The following is a 15,879-nucleotide window of genomic DNA, read 5'->3' as shown; positions in this document are numbered from 1 at the left end:
GCTGACCCTCAGAAACTACAGTTCCCAGACTCCTTTGCCCTGGGTCATCTCTTAGTTACAGCCAAAGGGAGGCGCTGGCAGGAAATTGCAGGGTGGGAAGGGGTAAGAAGCCCAAGTATTTCTCCCCTTCTCTCTTTGCTTTGGGCTGTTTCTGGCAATGGCTGCGTTTCCATGGTTCCAGCTCCTGCCCGGCAGTCCATCCCCTGTGGTCTCGGCTGGCCCCCAGCCCCGGGAAGGTAGTAGCTTCTTGCCTTGCTAACCACTCTTTCCCATTTGCACCTTCAGTTCTTCCAACCAGTTTCCAGTATTAAAATCCCTCTTTTGAACTACCTGACATAGATTCTATTTTGCTGATTGGACATTGAGTGAAATATACACTCTTAAACAAAACATTTTCTGCAGAGGAAAAATAAAATATGTGGCTCAGACAGAGTAAAGAAATGCCCATCAGTCATCAAAACCAGGCAGCAAAATGTTGGTGCCCAAAACAGCCTTGGCTGATCTGGCTGTAAGATTGCAGACACATTCAGGAGAGCTACCTGGCCAGGCAAGAAAACGTACCTAGAAATGGGGATGCTCAGTGAGAAACCCTTTTTTCCCCTTCCAACGTACCGTAGAAACCTAAATATGTGTCTGTATTCAGATTCTGGTGGGAAAAACTTGCAGTCACGCATATGAGCCAATCATTTAAAATGTCGGCCTGAAATAAAGCCACTTGACAAACGGACCTGTGCTTTTTGTCCTGCAGCCTATTTGAAAATGGGAGACCTTTACTACTATGGCCACCAAAACCAGTCACAGGACCTTGAGCTGTCTGTTCAGATGTACGCCCAAGCAGCCCTGGACGGAGACTCGCAGGTAAACGGCCACGGGAGCTCTTGGGGATGCTCGTTTGTGAGGTTGCAAGGCCCGGAGTCCTCACACACCCACCCATCTCTGTCTGCCTCACAGGTTACAAAGTCACTTCTCATCCATTTTCACGAGCCCCTCACAGCACCTCTCAAAGTACACTGACCATAGTGACGGACATTTATTGAGTACTTACTGTGTTTCCCATGCAGTCATCACAGCCATCTCATGGCAGGGGGGATTATTATAATTATTTTATAGTAGAGAATAGCAAAACTGTGGAAAGTTGCCCAAGGCCAGACAGTTAGTAGCTGAAGCAGCCATAGTCTAAACCCAGGTCTTCTGGCTCGAAACCCAGGGGTCTTTCTACCAGATGCCATCAAACTAACTCACCAGAATCTCAAGAAACTGGAAGTGTGGTCCAAATCCGGAGTAGTTTACTTGTATAGTTGGGCCAACACTTTAGTGCTAGGACTCTGCTCTCAGTAACCCTTTGATGGGGGGAAGTTCTTATTTTGAAATATTTTTAGATTTATAGAGAAGTTGTGTAGCCACAATATCGTTATCAAACTAAGGAATCAATGTGGATTCAATAATTACACTTTAGACTTTATTTGGGTTTCCTTAGTTTTTCCTCTGATGTTATTCTTCTGTTCCGGGGTTCCACTCAGGAGCACACATTGTATTTAAGTGTCAAAATTTTTTCAGTCTTCTTCAATCTGGGACGGTCTGTCTTTGCTTGTCTTTCATGACTTTGACACTTTGGAAGAATCTGGTCAGATATTTTGTAGAATGTCCTTCGATTTGGGTCTGTCTTCTGTTTTCTCCCGAATAAATTGAGATAATGCACTTTGGGCCAGGATTGCCCAGAAATGATGTGTTCTTCTCAGTGTATCATATGAGGCCTTATTACTGGTGAGGTTAATCTCAACCACTTGGCTGAGGTGGTTTCTGCTGAGTTCTCCCCTATAAAGTTAGTATTTTTCTCTTTCTAATTTACAGGTATCTTAGGGAGACAGTTTGCAACAGTGCAGACATTCTATTTCTACTCAAACTCCTGTCCACTGATTTTAGTATCCTTCAGTAAATCTTGCCTGCAGCCACTAACTGTGGTGTGTGCCAATGATAATTTTCTATTTCTCTCATTCCTCCTACATTCGCTGATCGGAATTCTCTTGTGAGAATCTCAGGGCCGTTTCATGACGGAGGCTGAAATAGTTGTTACCCTCTTAAGCCACAGGTTCCTGGTGTGGTGGTTTGTGATCTGCTCACAGAGCAAAAGGTGGACACTCCTCCCCATCTCAATCTTTTTTTGAAGGAAGTATTGCTTTTACTTTTACCCACATCCCTGTCACTTCACAGCTGTTTGGACGTGGCAAGTCCCTCAGTCACTGTCCTCGTGTTCTCACTTGTGAACCGGGGTTAATGACAGCCTCTCCCTCATAGGTTATGAGGATTAAATGCGATGTTTGACGTAACGCACGGAGCCCAGCCCTGAGCAAGCTCAGTGCGCATGATCTGCTCTATTGCTATTGAATTATTGGTGCTGAAAGGACTTGCTAGAGAGCCACACTCCCCTGGATGATTCCTGCTGTTACTCAGAATTAGGCCTGGACCTCTTTTTTTTTTTTTCAGTTCTGATTTTTATTTGTTTGGAAGAAAATGTTATAAAAATATTAAAAAATAATTTTTAAAGAGAAAAAAAATCAAAGAATGCGCCCACAATTCCATGTCAAGAGTTTTATTCCTCCAGTTTTCATGTCCCTGTCTAGTCCTGGCCACAGGCGAGTGGATCTCTGTAATGGTAACTAGTGTCCACTTGAAAAACCTGCCTCTTTTCACGTATTGTAGGAATGCGTGCACTTTATTGCAGGGTGTCTGTAATTATTACTCTTAACTGCTGCCTCATAGTCTGTTGAGCTGATAGACTGTAATTTATTAAGTTTTATCTTATTGGTGGTCATTTATTCTCTTGTTTGCTAATTTATTTGTTGATTTGGCACATATTTATGTAGTCCTGTCACATCTTAGACACAGCTTAGCGGTGGGGACGGAGGATTAAAAGATAGACAATATTTCTGTCTTCATGGGATTTACAGTCTATTAAGGAAGACGTGAAGGTCGTTCCCAATTACGTTGTAATTATAGCTAGTGCTACAATGAATGCTTCCATATTTCCATTTTTTTACTTCCATTTGAATAATTTCTATATAATCTGAGGGATAGTATTACTGAGTCAAACAGCCAGAATGCTTTTATGGCTACGACATAATAATAGTATGTTGCCAATTGGCTTTCTGAAAGGGTTTCCCAATTAATACATCACCAAGCAGTGCTTAAGTATAAAAGGATAACTGAAATCTTGTTAGCACTGGATGTTTTCACAACTTAGTTTTGCTAATTGAATAATTATAAGTTGATACTTCCTTATTGTTTTAAATTGTATTTATTTGACTGCTACTGGGGATGGACATCTTGACATGTATTTGTGATAATTTCCTCTTCATATTTTCTTATGTGAATTCTCTATTCTTACTCTTTGCCTGCTTATCTTTTGGAGTTTTGATATTTTTTTAATTTAAATTATAATTAGTTCTTTATACATTTGCCCAGTAGATAATGAACCTTAAACTATTACATTACAGACAAATATTCCCCTAGTCCATTTTCCCATTTATTTTAGTCTTATTATGTTTCCGTCATTCAGAGACTTTAAAATTTAATAAAGTCATTTTTTTCTAATACCTCAAGCTTTAAGAATACTTTCCTTTCAAGAAGTAGAGAAACAGTCTATTGTCTGTCTGTGTGTGTCTGTGTGAAATTTAAAGATGCCTAACACTTTTATCTGTTTAGAGGTTATTTGGCAGCATGGTGCAGGTTAAGATTTGAGACTTTGGACCCTGTCAGCTTGCGTTTTAATCCCAGATCTGCCCCTTTCCAGCGGTGTGACCTAGGGTGGATTTCTTAACTTCTCTGTGCCTCAGCTGATTATGAAGAAGGATAATAGTACCTATCTCAATTTGTTGTTATAAGGATTAAATAAATATATAAAAAACAGAGCAATGCCTCACATACAGCGAGCACTCAGAAAATGCTGGCTGCCATTATTTTTATCATGATTATCACATAGCCTACTTGTGAGAGCCCTGGTGTTTACAACCCGGGGGGGGGTGATTTTTATTTAGAATCAACTAAATGAAAGGAAAGGTAGCAGGGAGGATATAAGTCATTAAAGCGTGACCATTAATTCTTTGAAGGGCAACAATTCAGTGAAATTTATAAAGCCCTAAATATAAGTAACACCTCATTGTTTCTTTATTTCTTGGTCTGGCCACATGCTCAGCTCACAGTGGACAGTGCCTCTCTTCCAGGTGCTATGATAGTTTCCATCCTTCATGAAGCACCTCTATCATCAGGCTCTTAACTGTGTTGTTGTATTGGACCTTCACAGCCCCACAAGGCAGGTCCTACCCCTAAGAGTCAAGAACACAATGTATAATAAGAAAGAGGTAGGGAAGCGTACCAGAGAGGGGGTCTGTGCCAAAAGTAATCGAGAGAAGAGGTTTTCCACGCTGACCTAGGGAAGATGAGACAAACACCTACACATTATTCTGTGCATCAGAGACCCTCTCTACTTTAAACATGAGCCATGAGTAGCACCCCTAGCCACAAAAACATTTTGTTAGATTTCTGACTTGCTGGTGGTGACCCAGGGTGTAGTCTGTAAGTGACGGACATTGCCTTTGACTCGATATTCTGGTTTTGTTGGTGATACAAGGGCACATTTTCCAGCAGGTTCTGTTTCGAGAGAGTGAGCAGGAAAGGACAGATTCCCCTGGTTGACTGGCTCTGAGCAGATGGGACGCAGCATCTTCTGAAAGCCTCCTGGTTCTCCTGCAAATAAATTTCTCAGATGCATATATTTAGGGAAACAATTCATCAATGAAGATGACAAAACCATCTGGCTCTAGGGACTGAAAAAAAATCTTAATGTTGTAAAAGTTTACATTCTGACAAAGGGTGTGCGTCTAGGTTTTATTATACGGAGGGAATGAGTTTTGTTTGTGGTTTGTTTTCAGGGATTTTTTAACCTGGCCCTGCTGATTGAGGAAGGTGCTAAAATCCCACATCATATTTTAGATTTCTTGGAAATTGACCCAAACATCCATTCTAATAATATCTCCATCCTCCGGGAACTGTATGAAAGGTAAGTTCAGAGCCTCTTTATTTTCCACTGGGGGAACCCAAGTGGGTGCTGTTTGCTTTTGGTTTCAGTTAGCCTTATTCTTATTTCCTAATGTCAGTGGTTGTAAAGGGCTCAGGATTTGTTTCCATTAGAGAACACTAAGCTGGACCCAAATTCACTCCTTTTTTTAGTATCTGAGGCTTATGATACTAAGTTAAATTGATCTGAAGTTAAAATGCTGACCAAGGTTTTCAATGATCGTGGAAAAAATAATGTGTCTGATCCGCATGCTGTTCTACAAGATGGGGAGGCATTCCAATGTCTGGACTTTAGACAGACACTCGGAGAGAAGTATTGCTCAGCAGCCCCCGCGCTTTAAGGTCCTCCTTGACCTATTGGCTTTTTACGAAGGACAGGACTGACCTTTTTCTGAGATTTCTGCCAGAATCCTAGAATTTCAGGGCAGGACTAAACTCTTTAGAACTGGCTCTATTTCTTTTTCTTCTCATTTTACGTGTGTTCTTTTGACCTGAAGCAGAAGGATGTGGGTTTGAGGATCTGCTAATACGGGTCATAAGTAATACTACCAAAGCTGGCTGATGCATCTGGATGCCCTATGCTCTTTGTGTGCAGGTGCTGGAGCCATAGCAGCGAGGAGTCCTTCAGCCCCTGCTCCTTGGCCTGGCTTTACCTTAACCTCCGGCTTCTCTGGGGCGCCGTCCTACACTCTGCACTGGTAGGAACCGTCTCCCTTCAGCCCTGCCCTCAGGGTCCCAGCCCTTTGTCAGCATCTGACATGTGTGTCCAATGTTTGCAGATCTACTTTCTGGGAACCTTCCTGCTGTCCGTATCGATCGCCTGGATCATGCAGTATTTCCAGTCTGTCTCAGGTAAAAGTTTACAAAAGGCCAGGGCAATAGAAAAAGTGTAGGGATTCTTTCCCCCCCTCTGGAAAAATGACACTGTTCCTCCTCAGGCCATTAGGATGGTCATTCACAGTGTGGGGGTCACCCCGAGGGCTGTAACGTGACCTCTGGCTGATGAAAGGCTCCAATTGTATTTTTCAAAGTACGCAGAATTTTCTTTTTTAACAAGATGCTGAAGAAATTGGGCAAAAATGTCTTCTCCTGTTGAAAGTACACCTGCTATCAAAACTATACCTTGTGTGCCTTAAAATCCAAGTTCTGAGGCCCCTCCAGCACGAAGTCTTCCTGTTTATCCTGGTGAAGTAGTCAAACCTGTGGGATAATAAACAAGCACTTGTAATGAATACCCAGCCACATAGATTCAGAGAGAGGCGCCGAGGAGGACTGTGAAGCCAGCGTGTGGTCTAGTGTGGTTTCCACTCATCACTGTCACCTCTCTGAGCTAGTGCAGGGCAGGACTTAAGGAGATAGGCACCCCTGTCCTTTCGAGCTGGTGTAGAGTCCAGGCTTAGCTGTTCACTTAAGTGTGACATATGACCAGTTACCTCACCTTCCTGATCCCTCAGATTCTCATCAATAAAATGAGGTTCTAACAGTAGCTACTTCTCGGGGATATCAGGAGGGTTCAGTGAAAAAAATACACATAAGACGCCAAAATGACCACTGGAGTTAATATTAGCTGTTCTATTTATTTGACATACAATAGTGTTAGCTGTCATGTTTATCTTCTCTATAAGACCACAGGCAGAGTCAGAGGGAGGCCTTGGCCCCATCTCACACTTAGTAGGTGCTCAATTTTGCCAGCATCTCTCAGTGGTGAATTCCCACTCCCACCACGTTGGATGGCTACGGCAGGACAGAATCCCTCACTAACACCAGTGGGGACGTTTACAAGTAGAAATGTTAGGACCAGACATGGCGCTGGAGCATTTGCACAGCCGTTATTCATGTCACAGATGATGAAAGGCGAAAGGAGAGCACTTCACCACAGATTCGGTGGTGAGATGGAAGCCACTGTTCCACGAGGCTAATATGGAATCACTTCCCTCTGATTTACCTGAGGAGGTTAGCAAGGAACCATCAAAAGCCCTTCCAGATTTGATGCCCTGTAGCCGGCTGGCTGATCCATTTTCTTCATGCAAATTCTGTCCCGTCCCTAAATTTGTTGCCAGGTATAGCACATTTATTTTGCATCTTGCCAGTGTTTTCCATTTCAAATTATCTTTGTCATTTTTACTCTGTAGAAATATTGTTATGATTATTACAAATGCAATTCTGTTAGAGGAGCTGAAAATTGTCTTTATGATTTTATGCCAGCTGGTAGCCATGAAAATTCATGGGCTGGTGGAATGACTTTTATCCGCAGCCGTCTTTTGTTTCTTCTCTCTGCGACTTCATTGTCAGTCCCTCCACCTTCCCGTCTCCCTGTCCCTCCTGCCTTTTGAGATTGTTTCCCTTCCTATGTACCCTTTGCTGTTTCACACATTTCTTCTTCATGTCTTCAAACTCTTTCGCTTGCTTCTTCCTGTACATACTGTGCCCCCTCTTGATTCATGTTGGAAAAGTCTGGATAGGGTTTTTAAAATAATTTAATTCTATGCCCTTCATGTTATAGATGAAGAAATTGAGGCCAAAGGAATGATGTTGCCTGCCCAAAATCATACAGTCAAGTCCAAGAAAGGATGCAGGGCAACAGAATTCCAAAGTTTTCCACACTCACAATACTTTAAAACTGTGGCTACCATCTGTCTCTGACCCGTTGTCCCCTTACATAAAGACATATTTTTTAACAGATTTTTGGTACCCTGAAATAAACGACAAGTAATCTGCCTACACACCTATTTTAAAAAATAATGCCCTAACAAACAATATAAAGAGAAAGAAAAAGAAAGTAATTAAAATAATATATATTCCAATATGTAAATTCTAGCCCCGTACTTATTAATTTTAATATGCACATGAATCTCCCAGGGAACTGGTTAAATGCAGATTCTGAGTCAATCAGTCTGAGATGGGCTCTGAGATCCAGGCTTTCTCACAAGGTTTCAGATTATGTCCAAGCAGCTGTACCATGGACCACACTTAGAGTCCTAAGGGCCTGGAAGTAAAAAAAATAATAATAATAAAATAAAATAAAATCTCCACATATCTCCAAAACATGCCCCCACAGTGGTACCTACCAGCCCTGTTAGAACTAGTGTTGAATTAAAACATGTAGTAAATTATTTTTAAAGTCCTCAACATAGTGCAAATTTGTCAATAACTTGAAACAGGAAGGTTCTCTGTCAGTGACTAGGCGATGGGGCAGGAGCCGTCCAGGCACAAAAAGCAGGGGAGAAGCACTGCAGGGGGGAGCACTGAGAGGGCAAAGAGTCCACCTCTGGTGTCTCCCTGATCAGACGGTGCCCACGGTCCATGACCCGCCCCACGGGGAGGAGTGGGGCAGACGGAGTCGACGCTGGTGGTAACCGTGGCGCCGTGAAGCAGGCACAGTACGGCCCCCTGGGTGCTGACTGCCCGAGTCAGGAGGGGCAGGGTTTGAGAGCTGGGAGCCTCCCTTAAGTCACTTTTTGTGAGGGGTGTGCTGTAAGTGAGGGGATCTTCATCACTTCATGATTTGCATTTTTTCCAGTCAGTTGTTTTTTAAAAACTAATGATTTATGGTCAGACCTTTAAATTGAGCTGTCCATCCATTTCGCGTTCAGCTCCAGCTACCTTCATTTTCCTCCTGAGTTTATGCGCTCTGTGATATATACTCAACACTTCACCGCATTCGCCACATTAAATTGTCCTGCGTTCAGAAGGCTAGCAGCGCGGGACGGTAGCTAATAGCACGGGCCGCCAAGATTCTGGCCCGTCGCAAGCTGTGTGACCTTGGGCAAGGGAGGGACCTATCTGTGCCTTAGTTTCCCGTTCTCTACAACAGCAGAAATAGTAGTACGCCTACCTCGGACTGTGGTTGAGAGAATCAAATGAGATCACACAGTGCCGAGGACTTAAAACCCAAGAAATGTTAGCTGGAAAAAGAATGAGCCAGTTATAAAGACAGAAAAAAAAGAAAAGTAATGTTAGCTGGTAGCTCCTAAGAAGTCATGCCTTCTGGGGCATTTTATGTGCAATTAAAGTATGCTGTGGGGGAAAGTATAGCTCAGTGGTAGAGCGTGGGACTAGCATGCACAAGATCCTGGGTTCGGTCCCCAGTACCTCCATTAAAAATAAGTAGACAAAAACCTAATTACCTCCCCCACCAAAAAAAAAAAAAAAGTATAAGTAAATAAATAAATATTTGAAAATGTGAAATTGAAAAAAAATGCTTAAAAAAAGAATAATTGAAAAAAATGTTTAAATAAAATAAAAAAGCATACTGACACCAGGTAATGCTCACACTTAAATAAGCTTGGTTTACATCAATAAGCAGACACGATTACAAGTGTAGAGTGCTTTTCTATGCTGTTAGACTCTCTAAAACATAGAACTCTCAGGGGAAGTAGTAGAGCACATGCTTAGCATGCATGAGGTCCTGGGTTCAATCCCCAGTACCTCCTCTAAAAATAAATAAACCTAATTACCTCCCCCACCAAAGTAAAATAATTAAATGATTAATAAATCAAACTCTTTTTAAAGCAGCTAAACAAAGGCATTGTTGACTTGTCTAGCAAGAGTGCAAAAATGAGTACACAAAAAACCACTGTGTACACAAAAATCTCTTTTATTTCCTTTGAAAGAACTTGTTTTTGACTCCTAGCTTGCATTCCCCAAAGCAGCTCAGTCTTTCTTGAAGCCAGTGCCTCCCAGGGACATGCCAAGTTCCCTAGGTCTTGGGTAGCACTCGTCACTCAGATGGTCACCCATCTGATAGCAGAACAGACATGGCCCCGGGCCAGCACCATCCTTCCAGGTCCATTGGCTTTGCAGCTTCTGGGTCACCTGCGAGTCCCATCATCTCTGCCAAAGCTGAGCACCTTAGCCTTTTTTTTCTCTCGAGTCTTCCTTTCTCAGATGGCCGAAGGGACAAGGTGAGGGCCCCGCTGCGGGGACACCCACAGCCAGGCGCAGCCACTTTCCCACAGTCCGTACGCCTCCTTTCCCCGCCTCATTGCATCTCTAAAGCACTTTCCCTCTCCCCTCCCTGTCAAGGGACGCCAAGCATAATTGCCTTAATAGACTCGGGCTTTTGGAAAAAAACAAAAAATTCCCAAAGTAAAGTATGTCTAGAACCATCTCCATTTTTGCCCCACCACAAGCCTCCCCTGAGACCAAAGAAGCGTGGAGGCCGGCTGGCTGCCTGGCAGGAAGGTGAAGGGGAGACTTAGAGGGACAACATGTGAATGATCACTTCAAAGAGAGAGTCCTGCCTTCCTGGTGTTATTATAGACTTTATGTCTAAATGAAACGCACGGGACAGAGCACAGTCTGCACAACTAGCAGCTTCAGGTGTGACGGGGTCACCTTTTAAACCAATGTCAGCCTATTCAAAACATTCATCATTTAAGCCAACTCATCCTTTTCGCCTAAGCAGTTAGTCTAGTGGTCTTTTAAAAAGAGTAAGACGGTATGAACAAGATTAATTAAACCTGTTCCTACTCTTTTCCTGTCCTCTACACTTCCAGTTAATGAGGTTTCTACTAAAATTACAGTAAAATGTCACAAAGTGGTGCTCATGAAAAAAGCAGTAGCCTTAAAGTCAGGGTGATTTAATGATGAGATTTTACTTTTCTCCTATCTCATTACCCTTGGTGCCCTCCCGGTATCTTTACTCATAAGAAATGTTGAAATGATGTGCATCTTATACATGTACTGGGCCTTGCTGGATCCAGGGCCCAAATGAAGTAGATTAGATTTTATTCATAGCATATAATTTCCATAGCCTTCCCTCCCTCACCTCCTTGCCCCCGGTCTTTGTAAACGTTCTATTATCTCTGGATTCACCCGATACATTCACTCATATCTTCTCTCCTATATCCTCCCATCTGGTCAACTGGCAGCCAGATATTTTTCCTACAGTGGTCCGCAACAGAGGTTGGCAAACTTTTTTGATAAAGGGCCAGATAATAAACATTTGGGCTTTGTGGGCCATTTGTATCAAAACCACTCAACTTTTCACTTTAGTGCCAAAGCAATCATTGACCATACAGGAAAACGAATGGTGTGCCCGGTTTCCGATAAAACTTTGCTGTGGATGTGAAGATTTGAATCTCATATGTTTCTCACATGTCACAAAATAGTACTCTTCTCTTGATTTTTATGCAACCATTTAAACATGCAAAGACCATCCTTAGATTGCAAGCCGTACAGAAACAGGCAGCCAGCCACATTTGGCCCATGGGCTGCAGTCTGCCAGCTCAGGGCCAGCTCTTGATTATTCTTGCTAATGTATAGAAAATGGTCCCCCAGGCAGCAAATAATCCAACAATCATTTCTTTGGCTCTGGAAAATACTCTGTAATTTTTTAAGCAGCACGCTGATTTTCCTGGTTACCTTGATTCAAGTCCGGTAATCAAATTAGCTCGGATTCCAGGTGAGCGGAGACAAAGAGGCCACTTTAAAATTATGATGAGCCGTGGGGGTGCTGGTCCAGTGACTGCAAACCCCCCAATGGAAATGGGAGAGTTCTCACATGGATAATAACAAACTAACTGGAGAAAAGCGTCGAGCATTTTTATTATGCTCTGACAAGAAAATGTAAATGGCGGCGATGCTAATTACGCATTCCTTCTACATTTACGCACTGGCACTTTTTTGTTTTAATCAGAAAACTGATTGCTGATTTATCTTGTTACCATGGTGATTTAAACATTTCCCTGATCTTCAAAAGGAAAAATACATGACTTAGTACTTCATTAACTTCCTCAGAGAGCATCAGAAAGATAAATCTTAGGGCCCAAGAAGGTCTTGGACACCAGCGGATCCAAGCCCTTTCATTCACAGATGAAGAAACCAAGGCCTGTGAGAGCCAAGCATCTTAGGACTGAAATGTCTTCATTCAGTATCCACCCCCAGAGTCACCTATTAGTGGTAGATAAATGAGACTTGCCCAAAACAGGTCTCCTGACTCCATAAATGGTCTTTGTACTGCATCACTGGGCCTCCTGGTCCCTGCCATGGTTACGTCACCCACCAGAGTGATGGCTTTGACTTGCAAGCATTACATCATTACGCAACACCTGAGTGTCTCCTCCCCACCCTGCCGCCATTACCACCACCACCACCATCCTGTCTTTCAGAACAGTCTCTGGATTCACAAGCTCTTCTGTAGATATTGGAAAGGGTTCCTTGGAGAATTCCTGTACGTATTCAAAGAGGCCAGAGGCTTTGCAGCTCATTCCTGAATTTCCTAGAATAGCGTCTTGGAGGTGAAATTCTTAAAAGGTTTATCTAGAAGCCAGAATGTCAGCATTGTAGTGGTATCTTGTACATGTCAGTACATTTCAGGATCGACATTTGGGGACTTTAAAGATGGTCCCACCTGCTGAAAACTGTATAAGACTCAAGGACTGCTGAGTTTAATTAAGATCACTGCTTAAAAGCAAACTAGCCATTCTTCGCACAAACTGGGGACTGTGCCAGCCACACATTTCTGCAAACTGCTACCCTTATTGTATAGACAGAGAAACTACAGCTCAGAGAGATTAAGTAACTTCCTCAAGATCACTCAGCTGCTAATTCTTAGTACCATGTAGCTCCTGGGCTTTCTGGCTTCAAATTTTGGGCTGTTTTCATAGGCTACTAGGGGCTAAAAGAGGACTGTAGGCATCCCAGAAATAAACACCCTGACTCTTTCATCGGTCCTGTAAGTCAGACCCAGAAATTGATAAATCAACACATTTGAACAGTAAACCAGGTGTTGAGTACCTATGAGGGCCAGACACTGTTCTAAGCACAATATGTACATGAGCTCATTTAATGCTTACAGCAATTCAGTAGGTATAGGTATTCTTATTTTCCCCAGTTTTTAGAGGCAGAAGGAAAGTAGGTAAGTGGGTCTGATAAAGGGCAGAGAAGCCAGATTCCAGAACCCACCATCTGGTGAGCCAGGACACCCCTCAGTCCCAGTACATAGAGCAGGATGTGTCAGCCTCCCCACTAGTGACACTGGGAGCTGGATCATTCTTTGATGGGGGCGGGGGGAGCGGGGAGGGGGCTGTCCCAGGCATTGTACGATACTTAGCAGCATCCTTGGCCTCTGTCCCCTAAATGCCAGCAGACCCCACCCTCCAGTCTTGACAACCAAAAACGTCTACCAGCATTACCAGTTGTCCCCTGGAGTCAGTCCCCAGTTTGAAAACTACTGACATAAAGTATAAAACTTTATAAGCCTTTATGGTGGTCCAACCTCTTTACTAAAGGTAGATTGATAAACAATTAAACCTAATAATTATGTTTGCCAAAACTTATAGACATTTACTTAAATAAAGCAATTTACAGCACATTTGGAATGTCATCCAAATGGGATAAGAATGTGAATAAAATCAGTACTCTTTTCTGATTGTTATGATTCATAGCTTGCATTGCATCCACACCAGGTGAAAAAAAGAGATACGACCACAGGAAACAAAGACCAAAGAATTGAGTTTTTCTCCTTCCTTCCTTCTTTCTTCCTTCTTAAAATTAAATTATTTGCCCAGAACTCACAGCATAAATGCAGGACTTAGAGTCTCAGGATGTCAGAACCATTGAGATCTTTGCATGCCTATTCCAACCTGCCATGTTATAGGAGGGGACGTCAAAGTCCAAAGAACCTAGATCGTGGGTCCAAGTTGCTCTTTTAGTTAGTGTCAGGACCACTAGACTAGAAGCATCGCTCCTAGCTTGCTAGGGTCTAGGTGTGGTTGTGTGTCCTGCACATACTGTTTTGAAACTTCAGCACCTTTTGTGCGTGTGTCTCTGCAGCCAGCGGTTCCCGTCCAACACCAGCCCAGGCATCCCCAGACCCGACTGCCCCCACTGCAAGTCCAGCTGTGACTCCAGCTGCAGACGCCTCCGCTCAGGACCAACCCGCGGTCACTAATAACCCAGAGCCACGTGGGTGAACTGTACACTCCAGGTCTCACTGGATGAGAGAGAATCCTTTCAACAGCTGGTATTGGAAAACTGGGGCCAGGGCATTACAGACCTTAAACGTCTTGTGAACTGGATGCGAATTTTGCACTCGGTATCTTTTTTTTTTTTTTTTTTTTCTTTTTAACTAAGGAAATACCCAGAGCAGACAGTGGTTATACCAAAGGTTAGCAGATAAATACAAGGAACATCCTGATCACAGGGGCACGTCAGGGAGGTTAACGGATGATTGTGTATATGAGGAAGTCAGTTTGTCCTGTGGTGGATCTGAATCCTTACACACTGACATATATTTTAAGAATCTTAGCCCCTTGCTCATTCCCTTTTATTAAAGAACAGAAAATCATGACTTCTCTACCACTCAGATAATATTTTGGTACGTGTGTTTGCCACTGCTCTGCTACTCGCTGTCCCGTGGGCAGATTTCAATTTGACTTCCAAGACCCAGCAGTTCTAAGGCACCTTGAAATAAATAGGTTATAGCTGGAAATACAGGGAAGGCGATGGCTTTGTAAATTGGTTTACATTTTTCTCCTTGAGGTTTTCTAGGGTCGTAGTGCTTCCGAATCATTTAATGACACTGTTGGATATCGTTTTCTTTCTTTTTTCAATTGCAATCCATACAATAACATTTAGAAAATTCTTAGTATTGAAGTGTAGTCTTCTCCATGACTTACCTATTAGAATAGACTGGCAGCAGTGGAACATGCAGAAAACAAGCCTTCAGCTCATAGTCTCATTCCTGCCCCCTTACGCTTGCCTGAGTCTGTGTAGGGGTGTGTGTGTGTGTGCACGTGTGTGTGAGAGAGAAAGGGAGGGAAAGGAAGAGAGAGCAGACTGTCTGAACACTGTATGCTGTTAAGGTAGTAGATAAATCAGTAATGCAATATTGTGGGTTCAAACTACTCTTTGCACTACTTTATTTACAGTAGTAAATAAAAATTATTTTTATACCATTGACTCCTGGGAAGTGGATTTTTTTTTTCTTTTTAGAGTTACTATTGTCATCATACAAAGTCCTAAGATCTATGCATTTTCCTCAAGAAGGCTAAGAAAATCCCCTTACGAGAGGGATTATTTCTGGCAACTATTAACATTTACGGACACAGAAGTGACAGGAGGCTCTTCTCCGGGAGCCCGAGTGCAGGGTCTGGCCCCTGTGATGTTTGCACAGTATCAGCCATCGTTTCAGGGTTCTGGCTGTTGTGAGGCTGCATGTCTATCAGGTCTGGGTCGTCTGCGGCCCGCCCTCATTCTCCCATGTACGCTGTGTGCACTGCCCTTGCTTTAGCAAAGGTTGTCCTTCCTGTTTGCAAAAGAGCCAGACTTTGGAGTCAAACAGCCCCAGATTCAAATTCTGGTTCGGTAGCTAGTATACCAGCTCAGTCTTGGGTGAGCGATTAACCTCTCTGAGTCTCAGATTATTGTTTTATAAAATAGAGGCAATGAAATCCAGCTTTTGGGCTTTTCGTGAGGTTTAAGTGGGATAACATATGTAAAACTCCCAGGACAATGTCCTCAACATGGTTGGTTATTTTTATTAGAAAGAGAAGGTTGAGGGGCCTGACCAAGGGCTCTTTGCTCTACCCAGATCCTCTTCACGGCAAGCATGCCCATTTCCCTGCTGCTGGGAACATAGGCTGCTGACAGTTCACAGCTGCGTCCCTCAACTGCGAATCGCCATCAGCTGCAGGGATCTGCCCACGGTTAAATCCTTGCAAGAGCAGCTCATGTCCAGTGGCTTGTTGATATAGTGGGGGCTTTCTTAAACCCTGTACTACTGACATTTGGGGCCAGGTGGTTCTTTGTTTTGGGGGCCGTCTTGTGCATTAGGATGTATAGAAGCAGCATCACTGGTCT

The 15,879-nt window shown here is 43.2% G+C and overlaps 1 protein-coding gene across 1 annotated transcript in view; it reads left to right on the top strand.

The window, feature by feature from the left end:
* The window catches only part of SEL1L3 (SEL1L family member 3), a 97,969-nt gene extending 82,990 nt beyond the window's left edge, over window positions 1-14,979 (top strand). Inside the window, exons 20-24 of the mRNA XM_032495227.1 lie at window positions 749-858; window positions 4,929-5,056; window positions 5,669-5,771; window positions 5,853-5,925; window positions 13,852-14,979. Of these exons, the coding sequence (XP_032351118.1) occupies window positions 749-858; window positions 4,929-5,056; window positions 5,669-5,771; window positions 5,853-5,925; window positions 13,852-13,991 (554 nt within the window). The 3' untranslated portion in view covers window positions 13,992-14,979. The remainder of the gene's footprint in view (window positions 1-748; window positions 859-4,928; window positions 5,057-5,668; window positions 5,772-5,852; window positions 5,926-13,851) is intronic.
* The last annotated feature ends 900 nt before the right edge of the window (window positions 14,980-15,879 follow it).

The sequence above is a fragment of the Camelus ferus genome, chromosome 2 (genome assembly GCF_009834535.1).
Source record: "Camelus ferus isolate YT-003-E chromosome 2, BCGSAC_Cfer_1.0, whole genome shotgun sequence".
NCBI lineage: Eukaryota > Metazoa > Chordata > Mammalia > Artiodactyla > Camelidae > Camelus > Camelus ferus.
The sequence above is the reverse complement of the archived record's forward strand: the minus strand, read 5'-3'. Positions and strand labels throughout refer to the sequence as shown.